The sequence below is a fragment of the Coregonus lavaretus genome (assembly GCF_964263955.1).
Source record: "Coregonus lavaretus genome assembly, chromosome: 14".
In the NCBI taxonomy this organism is placed as follows: domain Eukaryota; kingdom Metazoa; phylum Chordata; class Actinopteri; order Salmoniformes; family Salmonidae; genus Coregonus; species Coregonus lavaretus.
The window spans coordinates 40,435,871-40,459,656 of record NC_140001.1 but is presented as its reverse complement, the minus strand read 5'-3'; the positions used below and the strand labels follow the sequence as shown (position 1 = coordinate 40,459,656).

The following is a 23,786-nucleotide window of genomic DNA, read 5'->3' as shown; positions in this document are numbered from 1 at the left end:
GGCCTCCCAATCCTCTTTCTATTCTGGTTAGAGCCAGTTTGCGCTGTTCTGTGAAGGGAGTAGTACACAGCGTTGTACGAGATCTTCAGTTTCTTGGCAATTTCTCGCATGGAATAGCCTTCATTTCTCAGAACAAGCATAGACTGATGAGTTTCAGAAGAAAGTTATTTGTTTCTGGCCATTTTGAGCCTGTAATCGAACCCACAATTGCTGATGCTCCAGATACTCAACTAGTCTCAAGAAGGCCAGTTGTATTGCTTCTTTAATCAGCACAACAGTTTTCAGCTGTGCTAACATAATTGCAAAAGGGTTTTCTAATGATCAATTAGCCTTTTAAAATGATAAACTTGTATTAGCAAACACAACGTGCCATTGGAACACAGGACTGATGGTTGCTGATAATGGGCCTCTGTACGCCTATGTAGATATTCCATTAAAAATCAGACGTTTCCAGCTACAATAGCCATTTACAACATTAACAATGTCTAGACTGTATTTCTGATCAATTTGATGTTATTTTAATGGACAAAAAAATTGCTTTTTTTTCTAAAACAAGTGACCCCAAACTTTTGAACGGTAGTGTAAATACATTTTTGGTAATATATTTGTTTTCGATTTTCACATTTATTGACTGAAATTATTTTGAGTAATTTTGAGTGCAATGTCAATGAATTGCATTTACAACTTCAAGTCAAAACAATTAGTGTTTGTTCCTGGAAGTAATACAATTAATTACTTTCATCTCATGTTGCTGTCCAAGTGTTTATTGACAGTCCGCCTTGTTTATGAGGCTGATAAAAAGCAAGCAGCAGATGAGAGATGCGAAATACTTGATGTAATGTCCCCTGGCTCACACAGTGACTATGGAGTCCTGGCTTAGTTGCTCTGTGGTATTCTCAGATGAGGAAGAGCCCTGCCCACTGTTAGCTTTCTGTTTCTGAATGGCCCTCAGGGTGGACATGGAATATCCTGCCCTCCACTCCGGGCACCACAGCCACTCTCACCTCTCCCTCCAGATTCTCACTCTTGGATCTCTCAATGGCTGCAGAAACACCATCAATACACACTCCAGGTTAGCTCTCAATCACAGATGTGATCAACACAACAATGAAAAACAGGACAGATTGGATATTAGTCAGCTCTTGGAGGTGAGTGTTATGAATGAATGAAGCAGCTGTGCTCACCAGACACAGAGGGGCTGCTGGACACCTTGATAAGGCCCATCCTGTGGCCAGACTTGCACCTCTTCATGCCTCTGAAGATCTGGCCAGACTCAAAGTGGTTGATAAGGACGGTAGACAGGATCTGAGCATTCTCTATGTCGTTCCTATGAGGACAGCCACTGAACATGGTGTAGCCATCTTTGCCCTGAGGACAAAACGAGAGGATATAAAGGAGACTATTGTCAATGTTTCCATTGCCCTGAAGCCAAATGGCTGCTTGCTAAACTGCTGTGAGGAGACAGTTTTACCTGTCCACTTAAAACCACTGCATCTTCCGACGCTAACTAATAGACTACTTTTTTCTACATTTTTATTAGCCTGCTAGCATAGGGAGTGTGTAGACTGCTATTCCAGTGGCTGTGGCTGAGTGTGCTAATATGAAGCAGAAGAATATACCATACCTTTGTTAAGAATTCTTTCATGGCCACCACATACTTTCTGTCTCTATCCAGACTCTTGCCTTGAACCTTCACAGTCTCAGCGATGACTCTGTGGCCAGGTTTTCCATTGGGATCAAAGCCAAACTGGATCCCAGAAACCTGGGGAAATCTGAAAAATGCAATATGTGTCAAAAACCCTTGTTATTGCTTTGTCTGTGAGAATAAAGTACCAACTACAATAGAACCAGTTCATTCATGATGTGCTTTGGTGTCTTTCCATTGTGCTGCAGTGCACTACCTTCCATCCAGAGCAGGGTAGTTGCGGACTCCATTCTCCAGGCCCTCATAGAGCTGCTGCCCTGTGGCCTCCACCACCAGCACTGGGTCATTTATGGGCAGGATCTGCAGCAGGTCATGCATGGTCAGGGGGCCCACCGGGTGTAAGCGGTCAGAACGCAGAGTACCTATACAGGGGAAGAGTCATACTGTAGTTTAACAGTTTCATTCATACAGATGTAGGATCTTAATTTGAGCCAGTTTGCTACAGCAGGAAAATAATCCTGCAGCAACAGGAAATGTGAATTATTATGTGGATTATAATTAATGGACATTTTTTTGTAGCGGTTGGTAAATTTTTTGTTAGGGCAAATCAAATCTGACATTTTAAAAGGAAATTACAAACTTTAGAAGCCTTTTTAAACCTCAAATACACTAGAAGTTTGCATTTCCTGCTGTGCAGGAACATTCTCAGTAACAAAAGAGTGATCAAATGAAGATCCTACATCTGTAGATTGATAGCTTGTTTCTAACCTGGGTGCCAAACTCTTTCTGTATTCAACAAGTCTGCACTGTAAAAAATGTTTTATGAAAATATAATATGGAGGTAATATTTCTTATAAGCCAAAACTATGCCTGTGACTGAAACATAAAGAAAATGAAAGGTGTAATAACCTGAGTTTAAAAATGCCACCTCAGCATGAGTGGCCTCCAGCATGGCATTGGTGACCAGATTACCCAGGTTGCACTCTGCTCGTCTCACGGTGGCGTAGCGTCCATCCAAGGCCACGTCTGTGTGGCACAGGACCTCTCCAAGCATGTGCTGAGACAGAGTGACATAAATTCATAAAACGTCAGCTAAGTGGCATATGGGAAGGCTACTAACACAGACACACACTACTGTAAGCTAATTAAGCTGCAACAACTGAAACTCACCTGCATATTATCAGTGTATCCTTTCACAATCTGCCGGATTTCTGCATCTTCCTCAAGGTCTTTCATTGTGGCTATCTTTTCACAGCTGTACTTGAAAGTCCCATCCTGGTCCTTCACAACATCAATCTTGGAAAGGTACCTGAACTCTGAGCCGCTCTTCACAATCAGAATCCCACTGACCTCCAGAACCCCGTACTCATGGTCATGTCCTCCCAGGATGAGATCCACACCGTTGGACTCGGATGCTAGCCTGATGTCATTACGCCACCTCATGTGTGTGAGTGCGATGACCAGGTCAGCCCCTTTGTCCCTCAGCTCAGCAGACAGCCGATCTGCTGTCTCCACATAGTCTATATAGTTGATGTTGTTCTTGTCCACAGTGCTCAGGGTATCCAGCCAGTCCTCCTCTACCAGGCCCATGATACCGATCTTCAGGCCGTTCCACTCCAGGATGCTGCTGACCAAGCCATGGCCCAGCGTTTCACTAGTGAACCTTTGAGTGAACAATTGTTGTCTGTTTACATTAAAATGAAACACTGGAAGTAAAACAACATAGACCACTCAACAGAAATACTGTATGTTGCTTCTCATTGTCCTGTCAACCAATAGCCCTTTAGTTACAACTGCAGATTTATTGACAATTGTGAGGTATTGTGCTCATAAGTGTGTTAACCCACTGGCATATAGCCTAGTATTGCTAGGTGAAACTGACCTGTCATGCACATTGCTAAGGAACCATGGGAAGGTCATACTTTTAGTCTGTTCTTCCAAGAGGTCCACACCGAAGTCAAACTCATGATTGCCTTAGATGAAGACAATGAAACAACATTTAGGGCTCTATTCAATCTGTAAAGCTGAAGCGTTACAGATTCCACGATAGAAATGTAAAGGTAATTTCCGATTGAGGCAACATAATATTGAGGCAACACGTATACATCGTTTACCTCGTTTACAGTCTCCGGTAAAACGGGAACATAGCCTTTAAATTTCAATCACCCTGTAAAGCTGAACTACCACGATGCGGATTGAACTGAGCCCTTATTCGTTTTGAGGAATCTGTGTATGTGTATGTGTGTGTGTGTGTGTGTGTGTGTGTGTGAGAGAGAGAGAGAGAGAGAGAGAGAGAGAGAGAGAGAGAGAGCGCGCTCTGTGTAATGAACTTCGAGAAAGGGATCCTCTCTGGATTATTTTTGTGTACAATTAAGTAGTAATGCATGGTTGGAGAGAAGCACTTACCATACACGGCACAGTGGACTCCTAATTTATTTAGAACATCTACCATGTGCTTTCCCTTTGTGACTGTGCTTAGCAAGGAAGGGCTCAGACAGTCACCACTGAAAACGACCAAAGGATTCAGCGACTGGAATACTTTTAGAGCAGTGGCAAACCTGGGGGAGAAAACCATAGCTAACATTTAGTTTCATGAAATTCTAATGTTTACAAAGGCTAGCTAGATTTCCCAACGCTAGACAAAGTGAAGTTTCACCCAGACTGGATCTAGCCAACTGACGTTAAAGTTAGTTAGGCCTAAATGTCCTTTCAAGGCTCACTAGCTAACGTTAGCTGTAGCTAGCGTTAGCTAACCTTTACCTTGCGGCTCCTCCAACCGGTTCTTCTGGTCTTGCTTCTATTTCGTACGCATCATTAAAGTGTAAAATAGTGAGAACTACTTCTGGTTTGTTACAAGGTACATCTGTTTCCAAACTTGAGATATTGTCATCCATTTTTATTAGGCTACTGCTGGTGATTGTTGCAGAACTTGCTGCTCTGTCGTTTGCCTTTTTGCGCAGATGACGCACTAGAGCCAACTATATGTTGTTAACTTGAATTTGTCTCCTTGGAGATAAATGGTCACGCACCCTGAAGAGGAGCGCACGAGACGCAATGAACAACCAACGCATTTCTACCATTTAGACCGGCAGGCCTAGGTAATCAAATATTACAAAATAACAAACATCTAGGCTATTGTGGCTCTTGTTTTAATTAGTTTAATTATGTTACATAATAAATTAGAAACAGACTAATTAGCCTACGCAAAACACTGCGCGTGGGATATCAGCACCTGGACAGCTCCATGTAAGCTTCCAGGTGCAAGCGGTGTTGTAGCAATGCACTTTGGACATTGAATTGAATCTAGTGTAGGTCGACACATAAAGGTGCAGACGTCATCTCGATATCCTGTTTTAATGTATGTAGTTCTGTCCTTGAGCTGTTCTTGTCTATTAATGTTCTGTTTTATGTCATGTTTCATGTTTTGTGTGGAACCTAGGAAGAGTAGCTGCTGCTTTTGCAACAGCTAATGGGGATCCTAATAAAATAGCCTACCAAAAAAATACCACAACTGATATTTGACCAAACTAGCGTTAATTCATTAGGCCTACAAAACGTAAATTTATTTTAATTTTGGTTAAGCCTATAAACTGGGATGAACCAGACTTAGACTAATAGGCATACCTTGAATAACTTTTTTCAAATTGGCCTACAGTTAATTGTTTAATATTGTAACTAATGTCCATGTTAGGCCTAGACTAGGTTATGCCTAGGCTATTTAATGAGAAAACACATTTCACAAGAGCCTAATGAGAATACACGTTTCACCCGAGCCTATAGGCTAGCCTATGTCAGGGAGTCTGGTTTGCTGGGTCCTATTAGTTAGTATTCCTGTCCTATGGGTGTGCAGTGTTGCCAGCCACGTCAGGCCTGTAGCAACTGTTCCTCTCGTCTCATCTCACCAAGGCAAGGTTAGATACACTCTGGAGAAACTCGAAGAAAAATCGGCACCATGAATAGCTTTCCTGTCTGTTTCCAGTAGGTTAGTGATGAAGCAAGTGTTAGAATTGTATTAAGTGACATTGCTTTTTTTATTTAGACGTTTGGCGACGTTTTTGCGTTTCCAAAAGAGAGTGTTTGCATACATTGCTGAATACCATCCTCAATCCGTCTTATTAGTGCTTAATGGAAACGCGCAATTATAAGAAATGGTTGTATCTGGTGAATGACAGTAAATGCGATTGCTTTCCACCGACATCACCGCTGCGGTGCGCTAGGAAGGACATCTCAGCTAGCTGGATCCCGGGTCGGGTGTGTTTATAGGCTACCGTTACTGTATACCATCAGCTGTAGTGAAGGTGACTCGCGCCCCCTTTGCAGTCGAGGCAATGGGGAGAGGAGTCGCGAGCGCTCATCCGGTACTTCTGCGCTCTGAGGGCTGCCTGCAAAAATATCAGCTTTTTCTTAGACAGTAGAGAGAGGTAGGGAGAAAAATATCTGCTTTTTCTTAGACAGTAGAGAGAGGTAGAGAGAGGTAGAGAGAGAGAGGGGGGAGGTAGAGGTAGAGAGAGAGAGAGAGAGAGAGAGAGAGAGAGAGAGAGAGAGAGAGAGCAGTAATAAACCACAGATAACTGTCTCTACACCAAAATAGCCTAGCCCACAGACGAAAGAGAGAACAGGATATCGGCGAATATAGGTGGTGGTGGGGTTTAACGTTCAGTATTAGAGCTGTTTTATTACTGGATGTGTATGCATGAGTTCTGCACCGAATGGGCGCAAGAACCGCCCCAGATCCGCAGGGAACATCTTCCAGATCGGCAAGGCTCCCTACCGAGATCCGGAGAGGAGGGAGAGCACCGAGAGCACACGCAAAGCTCAGAGCGCCGTGACAGACTGCAGAATGGTAGGTATGGAGCTTGCGACATTTACCTCACAGTGCTTATTTCCTCTGCATGTTGCAGCTAAAGTCGTGTATTCATCCACACTTTGTCTTTCTTCAAGTAATTTAATCTATTTGCACTAAAGTTGGCTGTTTAAACTGCAACAAACTGCAAATGCACCCACCCCCTCCTTTGTATGTAGGCCTATTGTCTGGTGAAAATGAAACCCATTTGCGTTGCTGTTGTTGCAGAGAAGACAAATTGACCTGCTCATGTTTTTTTACCCGTTCTTTGTCATTGATTGCGATGGTGCGATTTGCATTTTGGAGCATCAAGTGTTGGATGCCCGGATGACGATGATTTGGGATGATCTCCAATATCGCCTACATTACAGAGTTGTCTAACGGGCTCTGTTTGATGGACGCAGATGGCCACTGATTTGACAGGTGCTGGCAGAACCGTCCATATGTATTCTCTCCCCTCTCATACGGTACATCAGTGAACGTCACTGAGTCTCAGCACGGGGAGAACAGCAGAATGCTTCTGAGTCTTGATCGCTGGTAGAAATTAAAAGCGTTGTCCCATCTAAAGGATTCAATGCTCTACTTCGATGCACATAGCCGAACTTAGTATAATGGGTTGTTGTCAATTAATAATTAATTCGTTTTACATAGGTACATTCTCTTTGTCATTTCATATCCTATAGATGTAATGTTGTTAGGCATCAATATTGATTAGCCTATCTTTTGTATAGTGGAGGTTGGAATAATACCCCTGTCCAGGGATCAGTGCTTTTTTGGAAATGGCTGTCAATGTATTCAAGATATGCTCTGGTGTAGAGAGAAACGATGGACTGAAATGTGCAGAGTTGCTGTCCATAGGATGGTGCTGAATGGCTAGGTCAGTTATTGAACCTGTCTTCATTGTGTCCCCATTGTAAAACCTAAAGCTGCTAAATTGAGAGCCTACCTGTGAATATAGGATGACTATTGCTCGGATCTAACCTACAAGTCAATATATTGTTCTAGCAACTGCTGTCGCAAGTCTGCTGCTGAAATGTTTACAATTCCCCATGAGAAAGCCACATATGATTTCAATAGCCTGCATTATCTAACCGACAGTGCATTTGGAAAGTAATTAGACCTCATGACTTTCTCCACATTTTGTTAAGTTACAGCCTTATTGTCAGATGGGGTGATGTGTATGCGGCGGTGAAGTCAGGCGCAGGACACAGAGGATCAAGATGACTACTTTACTTCAAGTAAACACGCACAAAACAAAAGTCTCCACAACACTGGTTGAGTAACACGCGCTGTGCGTAAAAGGCGAACTAGAATTGCCGAACATCAAACAGGACAAAATGACAATAACACACAAAGGCCAAACGTAAAACAAGGGAACTTATATGTTACACAATCAAAACAAAATAAGTAACAGGTGTACAAACTAGACAACACAAGACAAACACCGAAACATCGATCGGCAGTAGCCAGTACTCTGGGGATGACGAACGCCGAAGCCTGCCCGAGCAAGGAGGAGGAGCAGCCTCGGCGGAATCCGTGACAGTACCCCCCCTTGACGCGCGGCTCCAGCCGTGCGCCGACCCCGGCCTCGGGGACGGCCAGGAGGACGCGGAGCAGGGCGAGTGGGATGACTCCGGTGGAACTCCGTCAGGAGGGAGGGATCTAAGATGTCCCTCCTAGGCACCCAGCACCGTTCCTCCGGACCGTACCCCTCCCACTCCACGAGATACTGCAGACCCCCCATCCGACGTCTCGAATCCACGATGGACCGGACTGAGTACGCTGGAGCCCCCTCGATGTCCAGTGGGGGCGGAGGAGTCTCCCGTATCTCATTGTCCTGGAGTGGACCAGCTACCACCGGCCTGAGGAGAGACACATGGAACGAGGGGTTAATGCGATAATCATTTGGCAGTTGTAACCTGTAACATACCTCGTTCAATCTCCTCAGGACTTTAAATGGCCCCACAAACCGCCGACCCAGCTTCCGGCAGGGCAGGCGAAGGGGCAGGTTTCGAGTCGAGAGCCAGACTCGATCTCCAGGTGCATACACTGGACCCTCACTGCGGTGGCGATCGGCGCTCGCCTTCTGCCTATGGATAGCCCGCTGCAGATGGACATGCGCAGCGTTCCATGTCTCCTCCGAGCGCCGAAACCATTCATCCACCGCAGGAGCCTCGATCTGGCTCTGATGCCAGGGTGCCAGAACCGGCTGATACCCCAACACACACTGAAAAGGGGTCAGATTCGTAGAGGAGTGGCGAAGGGAGTTCTGGGCAATCTCTGCTCAGGGGATATACCCCGACCACTCCTCCTGCCGGTCCTGGCAATAAGACCTCAGAAACCTACCCACATCCTGGTTCACTCTCTCCACCTGCCCATTACTCTCAGGGTGGAAACCCGAGGTAAGGCTAACCAAGACCCCCAAGCGTTCCATAAACGCCCTCCAGACTCTAGAGGTGAACTGGGGACCCCGATCAGACACTATATCCTCAGGTACCCCATAGTGCCGGAAGACGTGAGTAAACAGGGCCTCAGCAGTTTGTAGGGCAGTAGGGAGACCCGGCATTGGGATGAGACGACAGGCCTTAGAAAACCGATCCACAACGACCAGAATAGTGGTATTCCCCTGGGAGGGGGGAAGGTCTGTGACAAAGTCTACCGATAGGTGAGACCACTGCCGTTGTGGAACGGGTAGGGGTTGTAACTTCCCCCTGGGCAGGTGTCTAGGCGCCTTACACTGAGCTCACACCGAGCAGGAGGAGACATAAACCCTCATGTCCTTTGTCAATGTTGGCCACCAGTACTTTTCACTAAGGCAGTGCACTGTCCGGCCAATACCAGGATGTCCAGAGGAGGGTGACGTATGAGCCCAATAAATTAGTCGATCACGAATCTCGAGCGGCACGTGCTTCCGCCCCTCCGGACACTCTGGAGGAGTAGGGTCGGTACGTAACGCCCGCTCGATCTCCGCATCGACCTCCCACACCACCGGTGCCACCAGACAAGACTCCGACAGTATGGGAGTGGGCTCAATGGACCTCTCCTCTGTGTCATATCGCCGGGACAGGGCGTCTGCCTTAACGTTCTGTGACTCTGGTATATAGGTGAGCTTAAAGACAAACCGGGCCAGAAACATGGCCCACCTAGCCTGACGAGGGTTCAGTCTCCTAGCTGCCCGGATGTACTCCAGGTTACGATGGTCAGTCAGAATGAGAAAAGGGTGTTGAGCCCCCTCAAGCCAATGCCTCCACACCTTTAGGGCTTGGACCACAGCTAGCAGCTCCCTGTCCCCCACGTCATAATTACGTTCCGCCGGGCTGAGTTTCTTAGAGTAAAAAGCACAGGGCCGGAGTTTAGGAGGCGTGCCTGAGCGTTGAGACAGTACAGCCCCAATACCAGCCTCTGATGCGTCCACCTCCACTTGGAACGCCAAAGAGGGGTCCGGATGTGCCAGCACCGGAACCGAGGTGAACAGGTCCTTCAGTTGTCTAAACGCCCTGTCCGCCTCAGCCGACCACTGCAAACGCACCGGGCCCCCCTTTAGCAGGGAGGTGATGGGAGCTGCTACCTGTCCAAAACCCTGGATAAACCTCCGGTAGTAATTGGCAAAACCCAAAAACCGCTGCACCTCCTTAACCGTGGTAGGAGTCTGCCAATTACGCACGGCTGAAACGCGGTCAATCTCCATCTCCACCCCTGACGCGGACAACCGATGGCCCAGGAAGGAGATGGACTCCTGGAAAAACAGGCATTTCTCCGCCTTCACATACAAGTCATGCTCCAACAGCCTTCCCAACACTCGACGCACCAGGGCCACATGCTCGGCTCGTGTAGCAGAGTATACTAGAATGTCGTCAATATACACCACTACACCCTGCCCATGCAAATCCCGGAAAATCTCATCCACAAATGATTGGAAGACTGAAGGAGCATTCATTAACCCATATGGCATGACGAGATACTCATAGTGACCCGAGGTGGTACTAAATGCTGTTTTCCATTCATCTCCCTCCCTAATGCGCACCAGGTTGTAGGCGCTCCTGAGATCCAATTTTGTGAAGAAGCGCGCTCCGTGTAATGACTCCGTCATACTCGCAATCAGAGGGAGAGGATAACTGTATTTAACAGTGATCTGATTGAGACTACGGTAATCAATACACGGGCGCAAACCTCCATCCTTCTTCTTCACAAAAAAGAAACTCGAGGACGCAGGAGAAGTGGAGGGCCGTATGTATCCCTGTCTCAGAGACTCGGCGATGTATGTCTCCATAGCCGCCGTCTCCTCTTGAGACAAAGGATACACATGACTACGCGGAAGTGCAGCACCTGCCTGGAGGTCTATCGCACAATCCCCCTGTCTATGAGGTGGCAATCGCGTCGCCCTCTTCTTACTGAACACGAGTGCCAAATCATCATACTCAGGAGGAATGTGCAGTGTGGGCATTTGGTTCGGACTTTCCACCGTGGTCGCCCCTACGGAAACACCTATACACCGCCCGACACACTGATCAGACCACACCCTGAGAGCCCTCTGTTGCCACGAAATGGTGGGGTCATGAGAGATTAACCAAGGAAGCCCCAGCACCACGGGAAACGCAGGAGAGTCGATCAGATACAACTGTATGATTTCCTCATGATCCCTCTGCGTCTTCATCTTTAGTGGCGCCGTGACCTCCCTAATTAAACCTGATCCCAAAGGACGGCTATCTAGGGCATGAATAGGACATCTACTGGTAGGAGGGGAATCCCTAACTTAACACAGAAATTATGATCAATAAAATTCCCAGCTGCGCCTGAATCGACTAGCGCCTTATGCTGGGAATGAGATGAAACCTGGGGAAATTCAACTTGAATACACAAGTGGACAACAGAGAGCCCTGGGTGAGTTGGGCGCCTACTCACCTGAAATGACTCATCAGTGCGTGACGTGTTGCCTCGATCCCCAGGAGACCCTCCCCAGCACCGAACCGCAGTGTGTCCTCTACGGCCACAGTTGGTGCAGGGGACGGCCTCTCTCCGGGTCTCTCTCCTCCTCTCTCTAGCACCAGCACCCCCGAGCTCCATAGGGCTCGGCTCGGAGGTGCTGGGGGATGGAATGGACGGCCCCAACTCCGGACGTCCGCGGGTAGCCAGCAGGGTATCCAGACGGATCGACATGTCCACCAACTGATTGAAGCTTAGGTTGGTGTCCCTGCAGGCCAACTCTCTGCGAACGTCCTCTCGTAGGCTGCACCGATAGTGGTCAATGAGGGCCCTCTCATTCCACCCCGCATTAGCCGCCAGAGTCCGGAAGTCCAGGGCGAACTCTTGTGCGCTCCTCTTCCCCTGTCGGAGGTGGAACAGACGCTCCCCCGCCGCTTTACCCTTTGGGGGATGATCGAAAACCGCCCTGAAGCGGCGGGAGAACTCCGCATAGCTGATGGTGGCGGCGTCTATTCCCCTCCATTCGGCCCACTCCAATGCCTTGCCGGATAGACAGGAGATGAGGGCGGAAACGCTCTCGTATCCCGAGGGCGCCGGGTGAATGGTTGCCAGGTAGAGTTCCACTTGAAGTAGGAAACCCTGACACCCGGCTGCGGTGCCATCATATGCCCTCAGGAGCGAGAGCCGAATCCCACTGGACTCCGGAGATGGAACGATGGGTCTGACCGATGGTGGTGGTAGAGTAGGAGGAGGTGTGGGCAAGCCTCCTCTTTCCCATCGGCTCAGAGTGTCCATCACATCTTGCATGGCGGTGCCAAGTCTACGGATCATGGCGTCCTGGCTGCTGACCCGATCCTCCAGAGACTCAGTTACCACCGCTGGTCCTGCTGACTCCATGGTTGGTGTGTTATTCTGTCAGATGGGGTGATGTGTATGCGGCGGTGAAGTCAGGCGCAGGACACAGAGGATCAGGATGACTACTTTACTACAAGTAAACACGCACAAAACAAAAGTCTCCACAACACTGGTTGAGTAACACGCGCTGTGCGTAAAAGGCAAACTAGAATTGCCGAACATCAAACAGGACAAAATGACAATAACACACAAAGGCCAAACGTAAAACAAGGGAACTTATATGTTACACAATCAAAACAAAATAAGTAACAGGTGTACAAACTAGACAACACAAGACAAACACCGAAACATCGATCGGCAGTAGCTAGTACTCCGGGGACGACGAACGCCGAAGGCTGCCCGAGCAAGGAGGAGGAGCAGCCTCGGCGGAATCCGTGACACTTATTCTAAAATGGATTAAATAAATGTATTCCCTCATCAATCTACAAACAATACCCCATAACAACAAAGCGAAAACAGGTTTTTAGAAAATCTTGCAAATGTATTACAAATAAAAAACAGAAATACCTTATTTACATAAGTATTCAGACCCTTTGCTGTGAGACTCGAAATTGAGCACAGGTGCATCCTATTTCCATTGATCATCCTTGAGATGTTTCCACAACTTGATTGGAGTCCACCTGTGTAAACACATGATTTGGAAAGGCACACACCTGTCTATATAAGGTCCCACAGTTGACAGTGCATGTCAGAGCAAAAACCAAGTCATGAGGTTGAAGGAATTGTCCGTAGAGCTCCGAGACAGGATTGTGTCGAGGAACAGATCTGGGGAATGGTACCAACATTTTTTTGCAGCATTGGAGGTCCCAAGAACACAGTGGCCTCCATCATTCTTAAATGGAAGAAGTTTGGAACCTCCAAGACTCTTCCTAGAGCTGGCTGCCCGGCCAAACTGAGCAATCGGGGGAGAAGGGCCTTGGTCAGGGTGGTGACCAAGAACCCGATGTTCACTCTGACAGAGCTCCAGAGTTCCTCTGTGGAGATGGGAGAACCTTCCAGAAGGACAACTATCTCTGCAGCACTACACCAATCAGGCCTTTATGGTAGAGTGGCCAGATAGAAGGCACATGACAGCCCGCTTGGAGTTTGCCAAGAGGCAAATCAAGTACTCTCAGACCATGAGACTAGTCAGGATTGAGGGAAAGATGAATGGAGCAAAGTACAGAGAGATCCTTGATGAAAACCTGCTCCAGAGCGCTCAGGACCTCATACTGGGGCGAAGGTTCACCTTCCAACAGGACAACGACCCTAAACACACAGCCAAGACAATGCAGGAGTGGCTTCGGGACAAGTCTCTGAATGACCTTGAGTGTCCCAGCCAGAGCACGGACTTGTACCCGATCAAACATCTCTGGAGAGACCTGAAAATAGCTGTGTAGCGATGCTCCCCATCCAACCTGACAGAGCTTGAGAGGATCTGCAGAGAATAATGTGAGAAACTCCCCAAATACAGGTGTGCCAATTTTGTAGCATCATACCCAAGAAGACTCGAGGCTGTAATCACTGCCAAAGGTGCTTCAACAAAGTACTGAGTAAAGTGTCTGAATACTTATGTAAATGTGATATTTCAGTTTATTTTTAATAAATTGGCAAACATTTCTAAAAACCAGTTGTTACTTTGTTATTATGGGTTATTGTATGTAGATTGATAAGAAATAAACAAACAATTTAATCCATTTAAGAATAAGGCTGTAACGTAACAAAATGTGGAAAAGGTCAAGGGGTCTGAATACTTTCCGAATGCACTGTTTATGGAAGAACATTGCAAGGTCTTGCTGTGGCTCGTGACAGAGGAACCTATATCTGAGGTCCAAATAATCTTAAATCATGTTTATTTATTTTTTTCCCCCAGATCGTCCAGGAGTTTAATACGCTTGTGGCCCTGTATCGTGAACTGGTCATCTCCATTGGCGAGATCTCTGTCGACTGCCCCTCGTTACAGGCCGAGATGCACAAGACGCGAACTAAAGGCTGTGAGATGGCGAGAGCTGCACACCAGAGCCTGTCAGTCATTTCAGGGTAAGTAGCGGTCGCTGTCCCTGGTGCTGAAAGACAACGCTAGGGCTGTCTCACAGACATTGGCCACAGCCTTCTATTAAAACCTCAGCTTGGAAATGTTACTTTGGTTTCAGCCTCTGCTTTCAGTTTAGAGTGACCTGTGTGAGCTTTGATCTGACTGATCTGTACAGGGTTGTATTTGCAGCGTAGAACACACTATGGAAATGCATGTTTTTATTATTTATTAACTTTATTTAACAACAGAGTTTTAAACGGCCTTATCTACACCAGGAATCCAGTTGTAATTTGTTTTGTAAGGTGTTCCATAACTATGGTCCGTTAAAACAAAAGGTTGGATTTACCAAACTTTGTGGAGACAAGCGGGACCTCAAGAGTTAACCAACCCTGCCCAACGGGTTTGATATCTCATATTTGTATATTTCAACAGGGAAGTGAGGTACACTATATATACAAAAGTATGTGGTCACTCCTTCAAATTAGTGGATTCGGGCTATTTCAGCCACACCCGTTGCTGACAGGTGTATAAAATTGAGCACACAGCCATATAATCTCCATAGACAAACATTGGCAGTAGAATGGCCTTACTGAAGAGCTCAGTGACTTTCAACGTGGCACCATCATAGGATGCCACCTTTCTAACAAGTCAGTTCGTCAAAATTCTGCCCTGCTAGAGCTGCCCCGGTCAACTGTAAGTGCTGTTATTGTAAAGTGGAAACGTCTAGGAGCAACAACGGCTCAGCCGCGAAGTGGTAGGCCACACAAGCTCACAGAACGGGACCGCATAATGCTGAAGAGCGGTTGCAACACTCACTACCGAGTAACAAACTGCCTCTGGAAGCAACGTCAGCACAAGAACTGTTCGTCAGGAGCTTCATGAAATGGGTTTCCATGGCCGAGCAGCCGCACACAGGCCTAAGATCACCATGCGCAATGCCAAGCGTCAGCTGGAGTGGTGTAAAGCTCGTCACCGCCATTGGACTCTGGAGCAGTGGAAATGTGTTTTCTGGAGGGATGAATCACGCTTCACCATCTGGCAGTCCGATGGACTAATCTGGGTTTGGCGGATGCCAGGAAAACGCTACCTGCCCGAATGCATAATGCCAACTGTAAAATTTGGTGGAGGAGGAATAATGGTCTGGGGCTATTTTTCATGGTTCCGGCTAGGCCCCTTAGTTCCAGTGAAGCGAAATCTTAACGCTACAGCATACAATTATATTCTAGTCTGTGGGTTGCTCCAGGGGATGGCCGGCTCAGTAACCCAGGTCCAGAATTTGAATGGGAAGGGCTTGGGGGGCGGAGTAGGTTCCTCGTTGGAGGCCCCCGGTGAAGTCAGGGGGCTCAGTGACGAAAAACATTTAGAGAGCCGCAGGTCTGGACGAGATGGGAGAGGGAGAATGCATTAGAATGATCCTCCTCTCCTTCTTCTAACTCGATTCCACTTTGCTTCCGATGGTGTAGAGCAAAACGCAGTAGATCTCCGGTTCTCATTGGTGGGATTTATTAATACAGGAAAGGTAGTATCCTCAGTAGCTATTGCAGAAGAGCCCAATCTCGTAACGCACCCTGGATTTTCCTCTCAGTCATTTAGAATCGTCGCATCAAAAACAGCATGCAGTCTTGAAGTCTCCTTAAGGTGTCAGCATGCTGTAGTTCAGCTAGGCGAAATGAATGAGTGTGCTCGCATACTCCCTTAAAAGAACTTCGCTTGAAAAAGGAGAAAAAAGTGGCAAAAGTACTGTTTGTCCAATTTGAGACGCCGTAGCCAGTATACGGGACCATTTTTGTCAATGGATATTGTTCTCGGCTCATACAGGAGTGATTTTTGAAATGTTTATATTAATTATTTTTCAATTGTTATCAGGGGGGGGCTGCAGCACCCTCAGCACCCCTACTTCCCGCGGCTATGTTTCCACAGTTTAGTGGGCTATCCTTATCACTGAGTGTGATATTGACCTGCCATACTGCTGCTAAGGAGTTGGTTTAGAGTTTGCTACAGTATTGCAGAAGAGTTCCACTGACTTTGCAGTTGATTCAGACACTAATGGAACTTTGTCTGTGGATCATTATGAGAGAAAGCAGTAGCAGTATTACTTATTTGGAGGATTTACACTCCTTGACTTTTTACACATTTTGTTGTGTTACAAGGTGGGATTAAAATGGTTTTAATTGTCATTTTCTGTCAACGATCTACACAAAATACTTGAATGTCAAAGTGGAAGAAAAAGTCAAACCTCTTTTTTTTATTAATGGAAAATAAAACACCAATATATCTTGATTAGATAAGTATTCAACCCCCTGAGTCAATACATGTTAGAAACACCTTTGGCAGCATTTACAGCTGTGAGTCTTTCTGGGTAAGTCTCTAAGCGCTTTGCACACCTGGATTGTACAGTATTTGCACATTATTATTTAAAAAATCTTCAAGCTCTGTCAAGGTGGTTGTTGATCATTGTTAGACAGCCATTTTCAAGTCTTGCCATAGATTTTCAAGCCGATATACTGTAAGTGAAAACTGTAACTAGGCCACTCAGGATCATTCAATGTCATCTTGGTAAGCAACTCCAGTGTATATTTGGCCATGTGTTTTAGGTTATTGTCCTGCTGAAAGGTGACTGTTGGAAAGCAGACTGAACCAGGTTTTCCTCTAGGATTTTGTGTGTGCTTAGCTCTATTCCGTTTCTTTAAATCCTAAAAAACGTCCTAGTCCTTGCCGATGACAAGCATACCCATAGCATGATGCAGCCAACACCATGCTTAAAAATATGAAGAGTAGTACTCAGTGATGGGTTGTGTTGGTGCCCTTCTTTGTGAGGCATTGGAAAACCTCCCTGCTCTTTGTGGTTGAATCTGTTTGAAATTCACTGCTTGACTAAGGGACCTTAAAGATAATTATATGTGTGGGGTACAGAGATGAGGTAGTCATTAAAAAATCATGTTATATACTATTATTGCACACAGAGTGAGTCCATGCAACTTGTTATGTGATTTGTTAAGCAAATGTTTACTCCAATTTAGGCTTGCCATAACAAAGGGGTTGAATACTTAATGATGCAAGACATTTCATTTTTTATTTTTTATTAATTTGTAAACATTTCTAAAAACAAATAATTCCACTTTAACATTATGGGAAATTATGTGTAGGCCAGTGACTCAAAATATCAATTGAATCCATTTTAAATGCAGGCTGTAGCACAACAGCATTTGGGAAAAGTCAAGGGGTGTGAATACTTTCTGAAGGCACTGTAGCTGTAACTTTATTTGTTGTTACTTTATGCCCCTGCTGCTTACAGAATGACTTGTAGCAGATGTAGGACCTTAGTTTGATCACTCTTTTGTTACTAAGAATTTTCCTGCACAGAAGGAAATGCAAACTTGAAGTGTATTCAAGGTTTAAAAAGGCTTCTAAAGTTTGTAATTTCCATTTAAAATGTCAGACTTGATTTGCCCTAATGACAAATATATCAACCCCTACAAAAAATTGCCATTAATTATAATCCATATAATAATTCACATTTCTTGTTGCTGCAGGATTATTTTCCTGCTGTAGAAAACTGGTTCAAATTAAGATCCTACATCTGTACCATTACAGGTAATTGACCAGCTTTTCAGATCCCTCCAAAACATGCTGAAATTTCAGGCGGTCTTTTCAAACAGCTCTTACACTAAAAGGGCATTATCACAATTTTGCAGTATTATTCCAACCTCATAGTGTGGACACATATATACATCACAGGAAAATCACGTTTTTGACTGCACTGGGTACCTTTCCACGTAAAGTACTTCATATGATCTTTTGATAGCCTGGTCCTATTTGTATGTGTTTAGCCAAGTGCTAAAGCTAATAGCACATACTAAACTTGTGTTCCAAGAATGTGCAAATTTGTAAGGGATGACCAAGCATGCAATGGGAGACAACTGAATAGGGTGCAAATATTAGGGGATTTATTTTCCCAAACTTGAAGTTGTTTACAAAGTAAGATACTGTATATCAAAAACCATAGTACCAGAGAGGAAGAGGCGAAGGGCGAGGTTTTACTCAGTTCAAAATCTTTCCACGAAAATAAGCCCACGAAGTGGGGACTTTATGTATGGAGGTCAATGAGTGTCGAATTTGTTCATAAAAAATTGTAATTGCTAATTTGCTACGGGAGGCTTATTTGATCTAATAGAAGTTTCGTAATGGTTAGGTGGTTATGAATGAACTGATATAAGTGGACGGAAGTGGCATTTCGGCAAGTTACATAAAAACATCTTTATATCGGAGTTGTGCCTGTTGTCAAAGAGATAGAGGATTCATCATGTATATAACATGTTTTAACATGGACATTGCCATTGAGGGCTTCCACCATTTTAAAGTAGTCAACTGGGTGAGGATTCCTATGAGTTGGAAGCAATCAGCAAATGAAGAAGAATAAAATTGACTACTTTAAAATCGAGAGAGCCTCAATGGCGCTGCCCAGGCAGTCACAGATGGTATTATGGCACAGATACAAAGATGAGTCTTTTATCTATCTCTATCTGCCCTCTCACTGGTGTGGCGTACCGTGGCAAGCCACCAGGGGGAGACTCGTCGAGGCCTGGTGACAGATGGAGTCTACATCACGCGGCGGTGGCTCCCTCTGCTGGACGTGCCAGGTCTCGACGGGTCGTCCGGACAGGACTATTTGAGGCTGATTGAGGCTGGTGAGTAATCAAGGGGCTGATTGCTCACCAGCCATACAGGGCCCATAAAGCTGCCAGGAGGGCAGCACACGGGAGGGTTGGAGGTAGTGAGAGGTTGCTACTGGTCAGACGTCCTCACAGTCTGCTAGAACCGAGGGGCTCGGTGTTCTACCCCAGATCAAACATCTTTGAGGACATGTATTTCCATACTTGAATTTCTTGTCAATATAATAGACAATCTTTGATAGTGCATAGAAATAGTACACAAAGGTCTGTAAATTAATAAAAGTAAAACTGTTCTAACACCTCACATATATATACATGTATAATTGAGGTCTACATAGCAGAACAAGAGCAACTCCAAGGGTTAACTGAACCGATAACAATTCAAAGAAGGTGTGTCTTTGATACTTGAAACGAAAGCCATGTGTTGGGTCATTATTTGATTAGACACAAAATGTTTGATGAAAATGAATGTTAAAGTGCAAAGAATAGGGACAGTTAGCTGTTCAGCTACATGTGGCCGTCACAAAAGTAATTTGTTTAATACTCTGTCTGTCTGTCACCACATTACTTACTTAATTCTTATGTGGAACACAAGGCTTCCACAAGAAAGAGCCATGTCCCCACATTGCCCATGCTTAATCCAAGTGATTTTGAATCTTCATGTACAAAGTGGACAGATGCCATGTGTGAAGAGGTGGAAATACTATTTTTCGCTGTCTGTTCCCTCATGTCTGTCATTTTGTCTGAACCTTAGGAACTCAACATATCTTCCAAGACGTTGTTGTGCTGTTATCTTATCCGAATCTTAAAAATATAATTGCCGCTCAACATTGATAGGGCATATGTGCAATGTTGATGTGTAATGTCTAATTTATTGTTGTGTTGGTGTGGTGACTTTTTTGGTTTATTGTGCATCATTTTTTACTTTGTAGACCTTTTCTGTACATCCTTGTGGTAAATGAACACTGTAGATGCAAAGTTATGTGCAAGCAGAGAGTAAAGTATTATCTTATCTCATGGGTAATCTCAATATTGATTGGCATTTGTTTGTACGGCCCCACAGGCCTGAGGACGGAGAGATCCACCCAGAGATCTGCAGGCTCTTCATCCAGCTGCAGTGCTGTCTGGAGATGTACATCACGGAGATGCTCAAGTCTGTCTGTCTGCTGGGGTCCCTGCAGCTCCACAGGAAAGGTAGGGAATGCCTGACATAAAACAACATACAATTATAACGTGACGTAGAGCCTATATAGCACTATTATAGCCAGAGACGTGAAGCCTACATAGGTCTGCCTGTCTGATGGGATCCCTGAAACTGCACAGGACTGCTATAGAACACTTTATATATTACTTTACACAGATTCAAACCCTTAATTGCGCTATTTTCAGCTACTATTCACTGTTTACTAGGGATGTAATGTTACACATATTTGTACCGATCCGTTTGGTACAAGTACCTCGGTTCGGTCCGCACTGTGAACCCGAATGAATACATAACAAAATGCGTTGTATGCCATTGCCACGTGAGTAAATCTGACCTGAAACAACATTGCGGGCTATTCCGTTAAAACAACTACAGCCTATGTGCACATAATACAAATTATAATCTAAATTGGTGGATTTCAAACTATCCTTTTGTGAGGAGCAGCCGGGAACTCTGTAGATGGCGAGAGGTGGGGCGAGTGGTGGGCTTGACACACCTCCATGTGTGGCAAAGCAAGTTAGGAGATTATCTAATCAATGGAAGATGGAATTAAAATGATGGAATTAAAAGTTAAAGTATACACTACCGGTCAAATGTTTTAGAACACCTACTCATTCAAGGGTTTTTCTTTATTTTTAAAAACTATTTTCTACATTGTAGAATAATAGTGAAGACATCAAAACTATGAAATAACACATATGGAATCATGTAGTAACCAAAAAAGTGTTAAACAAATAAAAATATATTTTATATTTGAGATTCTTCAAATAGCCACCCTTTGCCTTGATGACAGCTTTGCACACTCTTGGCATTCTCTCATTCTCTGGAATGCTTTACCAACAGTCTTGAAGGAGTTCCCACATATGCTGAGCACTTGTTGGCTGCTTTTCCTTCACTCTGCGGTCCGACTAATCCAAACCATCTCAATTTGGTTGAGGTCGGGGGATTGTGGAGGCCAGGTCATCTGATGCAGCACTCCATCACTCTCCTTCTTGGTGAAATAGCCCTTACACAGCCTGGAGGTGTGTTGGGTCATTGTCCTGTTGAAAAATAAATGATAGTCCCACTAAGCCCAAAACAGATGGGATGGCGTATCGCTGCAGAATGCTGTGGTAGCCATGCTGGTTAACTGTGCCTTGAATTCTAAATAAATCACAGACAGTGTCACTAGCAAAGCACCCCCACACCATGCTTCACCTCCTCCATGCTTTACGGTGGGAAATACACATGAGGAGATCATCCATTCACTGCACTTGAAGAAACTTTAAAAGTTCTTGAAATGTTCCATATTGACTGACCTTCATGTGTCACGACTTCGGCCGAGGCTGCCTCCCCTCCTTGTTCGGGCAGGCTTCGGCGTTCGTCGTCACCGGAGTACTAACCACTGCCGCCCCAATCATCATCACAATTGTCCTGTCTTGTTATCACACACACCTGGTTCTAATCCCCTAATTAGTCCGTGTATAAGTGTTCCCTCTGCCCCCTTGTCCTTGTGGGTGATTGTTTATTGTGGAGGTTAGTGAAGCTCGGTGGAGCTCGTGTATTTTGTATCAACGGGAGTATTTTCCCGTGTGCCTTGTATTTTCCAGTGCACCTGTTTTGTGCCCTGGAGTGTGTTTGACGCATTTTTGCGTAACCCTGTATTTTGCGGATTAAAGCCTGTTATTCTGTGATTTACCCTCCTGCGCCTGACTCCTTCAACACCACCTCATCACATCATGTCTTAAAGTAATGATAGACTGTCATTTCTCTTTGCTTATTTGAGCTGTTCTTGCCGTAATATGGACTTGGTCTTTTACCAAATAGGGCTATCTTCTGAATACCCCACCTACCTTGTCACAACACAACTGATTGTCACAAAAGGAAAGATATTCCACAAATTAACTTTTAAGAAGGTACACCTGTTAATGAAAATGCATTCCAGGTGACTACCTAATGAAGCTGGTTAAGAGAATGCCAAGAGTGTGCAAAGCTGTCATCGTGGCAAAGGGTGGCTATTTGAAGAATCTCAAATATATCTTTATTTGTTTAACACTTTTTTGGTTACTACATGATTCCATATGTGTTATTTCATAGTTTTGATGTCTTCACTATTATTCTACAATGTAAAAAATAGTAAAAATAAAGAAAAACCCTTGGAATGTAGGTGTTCTATAACATTTGACCAGTAGTGCATGCTACAATGAACAAGAGCCAACAAGTAGGCTGCTATTTAATAATCTGAATGGAGGTCTTGTTATTTGTAACTGTAGGACAGGAAGAAGGTGCATGCAGACTCAATTAGCCTGCTCTCCCTTGCGCTGTATCAGGTCTGGTTAATAAAATAGCTTAGAAATGGGCTTTTCTGCTGCTTCCCTCACTCGGATCCGACAACGTATATACGGAACGGGTCTCTATATTGAAAAATGTATTTATGCATATTTGTCCGGTTGGGAAAGCCCCAGGTCCATTTCGGAACGGGTCCAACTGTTTAGACCTCTACTTGAGGCCCAACATAACAATCCCTGTTACAACAGACAATGTCAGGAACATTGTGAATGATGTCACAGAAACTGGACTTGGGCCACAAATAAGGTGCTTTTTAATTGTGCGAATTTTGTCAAAGAAACAAAAATTAACTACAGTAACTGTTGAATTTCATTTTCCCGCTGTACCGTAACCGAACCGTGACCCCAAAACCGCAATACATACCGAACCGTGGGTTTGGTGAACCATTACACCCCTACTGTTTACTTTGTAAAACATGTAATTACTATTACATTACTATTATTATTAATAGTGTGCGTGTGTGTATGTGTATTAAAGGGAAGGATTCCTGTGGGCCTTCCAGGATTGACAGTAAGGTGGATGAGACCTCAGACATACCCATTCTAGAAGACACCTCCTCCTCCCCAATGGACTGTCATCAGCTCTGCTGGCTAGTCGCCACAGACATAGACAATACTGAGAGGTGGGCCCATTGTGTGTGTGTGTGTGTGTGTGTGTGTGCGTGTGCGTGTGTGCGTGTTATTACCGGAATTCTGGATACATTAGCAAGACACATATGAACACTATGTAAATATGATTTCATAGGGACATGAGAGAGATGAAGAATCTTCTCAGCAAACTCAGGGAGACGATGCCTTTACCATTGAAGAACCAAGGTAGGGCCTCAACTGGAGCGCACCCATGGTTTCTATATGCTTGAATCCTATGTGAGTTAAATACACAGTTAAAATGACTTTGAGATTAGTTTGAACTTGTAATTGTCTTGTCTGTGTTTGTACCCAGATGACAGCAGCTTGCTGAACCTGACTCCTTACCCACTGGTCGGACAGAGAAAGAGGCGGTTCTTTGGGCTCTGTTGCCTGGTAACCAGCTAAGGGCTCCACCCTCCTGGGTTGAAGGCGGCAACAGTAACGCTTTACTTGAAGTGTTGTTCATGGCACAACCATAACATTGTCCAAAGAACATTGTAAAGTGTCATAAGACATGCCAAAATGTGACAATTTTTTTATAAAAGCTTATGTTAACTGGAATAACTTATATTTGCCTTTCATGACCAATATATTTATTTGCTTTATGACATA

General features: G+C 45.0%; 1 protein-coding gene across 1 annotated transcript; it reads left to right on the top strand.

Annotated features, from left to right (window-relative positions):
• Window positions 1-6,338: 6,338 nt before the first annotated feature.
• Window positions 6,339-23,579, top strand: rgs7bpa (regulator of G protein signaling 7 binding protein a; the record flags this gene model as incomplete). The annotated part of the gene is made up of 6 exons (XM_084176959.1): window positions 6,339-6,488; window positions 14,179-14,345; window positions 20,077-20,207; window positions 23,023-23,167; window positions 23,290-23,360; window positions 23,488-23,579. 6 exons carry the CDS (start codon window positions 6,339-6,341, stop codon window positions 23,577-23,579), a joined length of 756 nt encoding a protein of 251 aa, XP_084033085.1.
• Window positions 23,580-23,786: the final 207 nt, after the last annotated feature.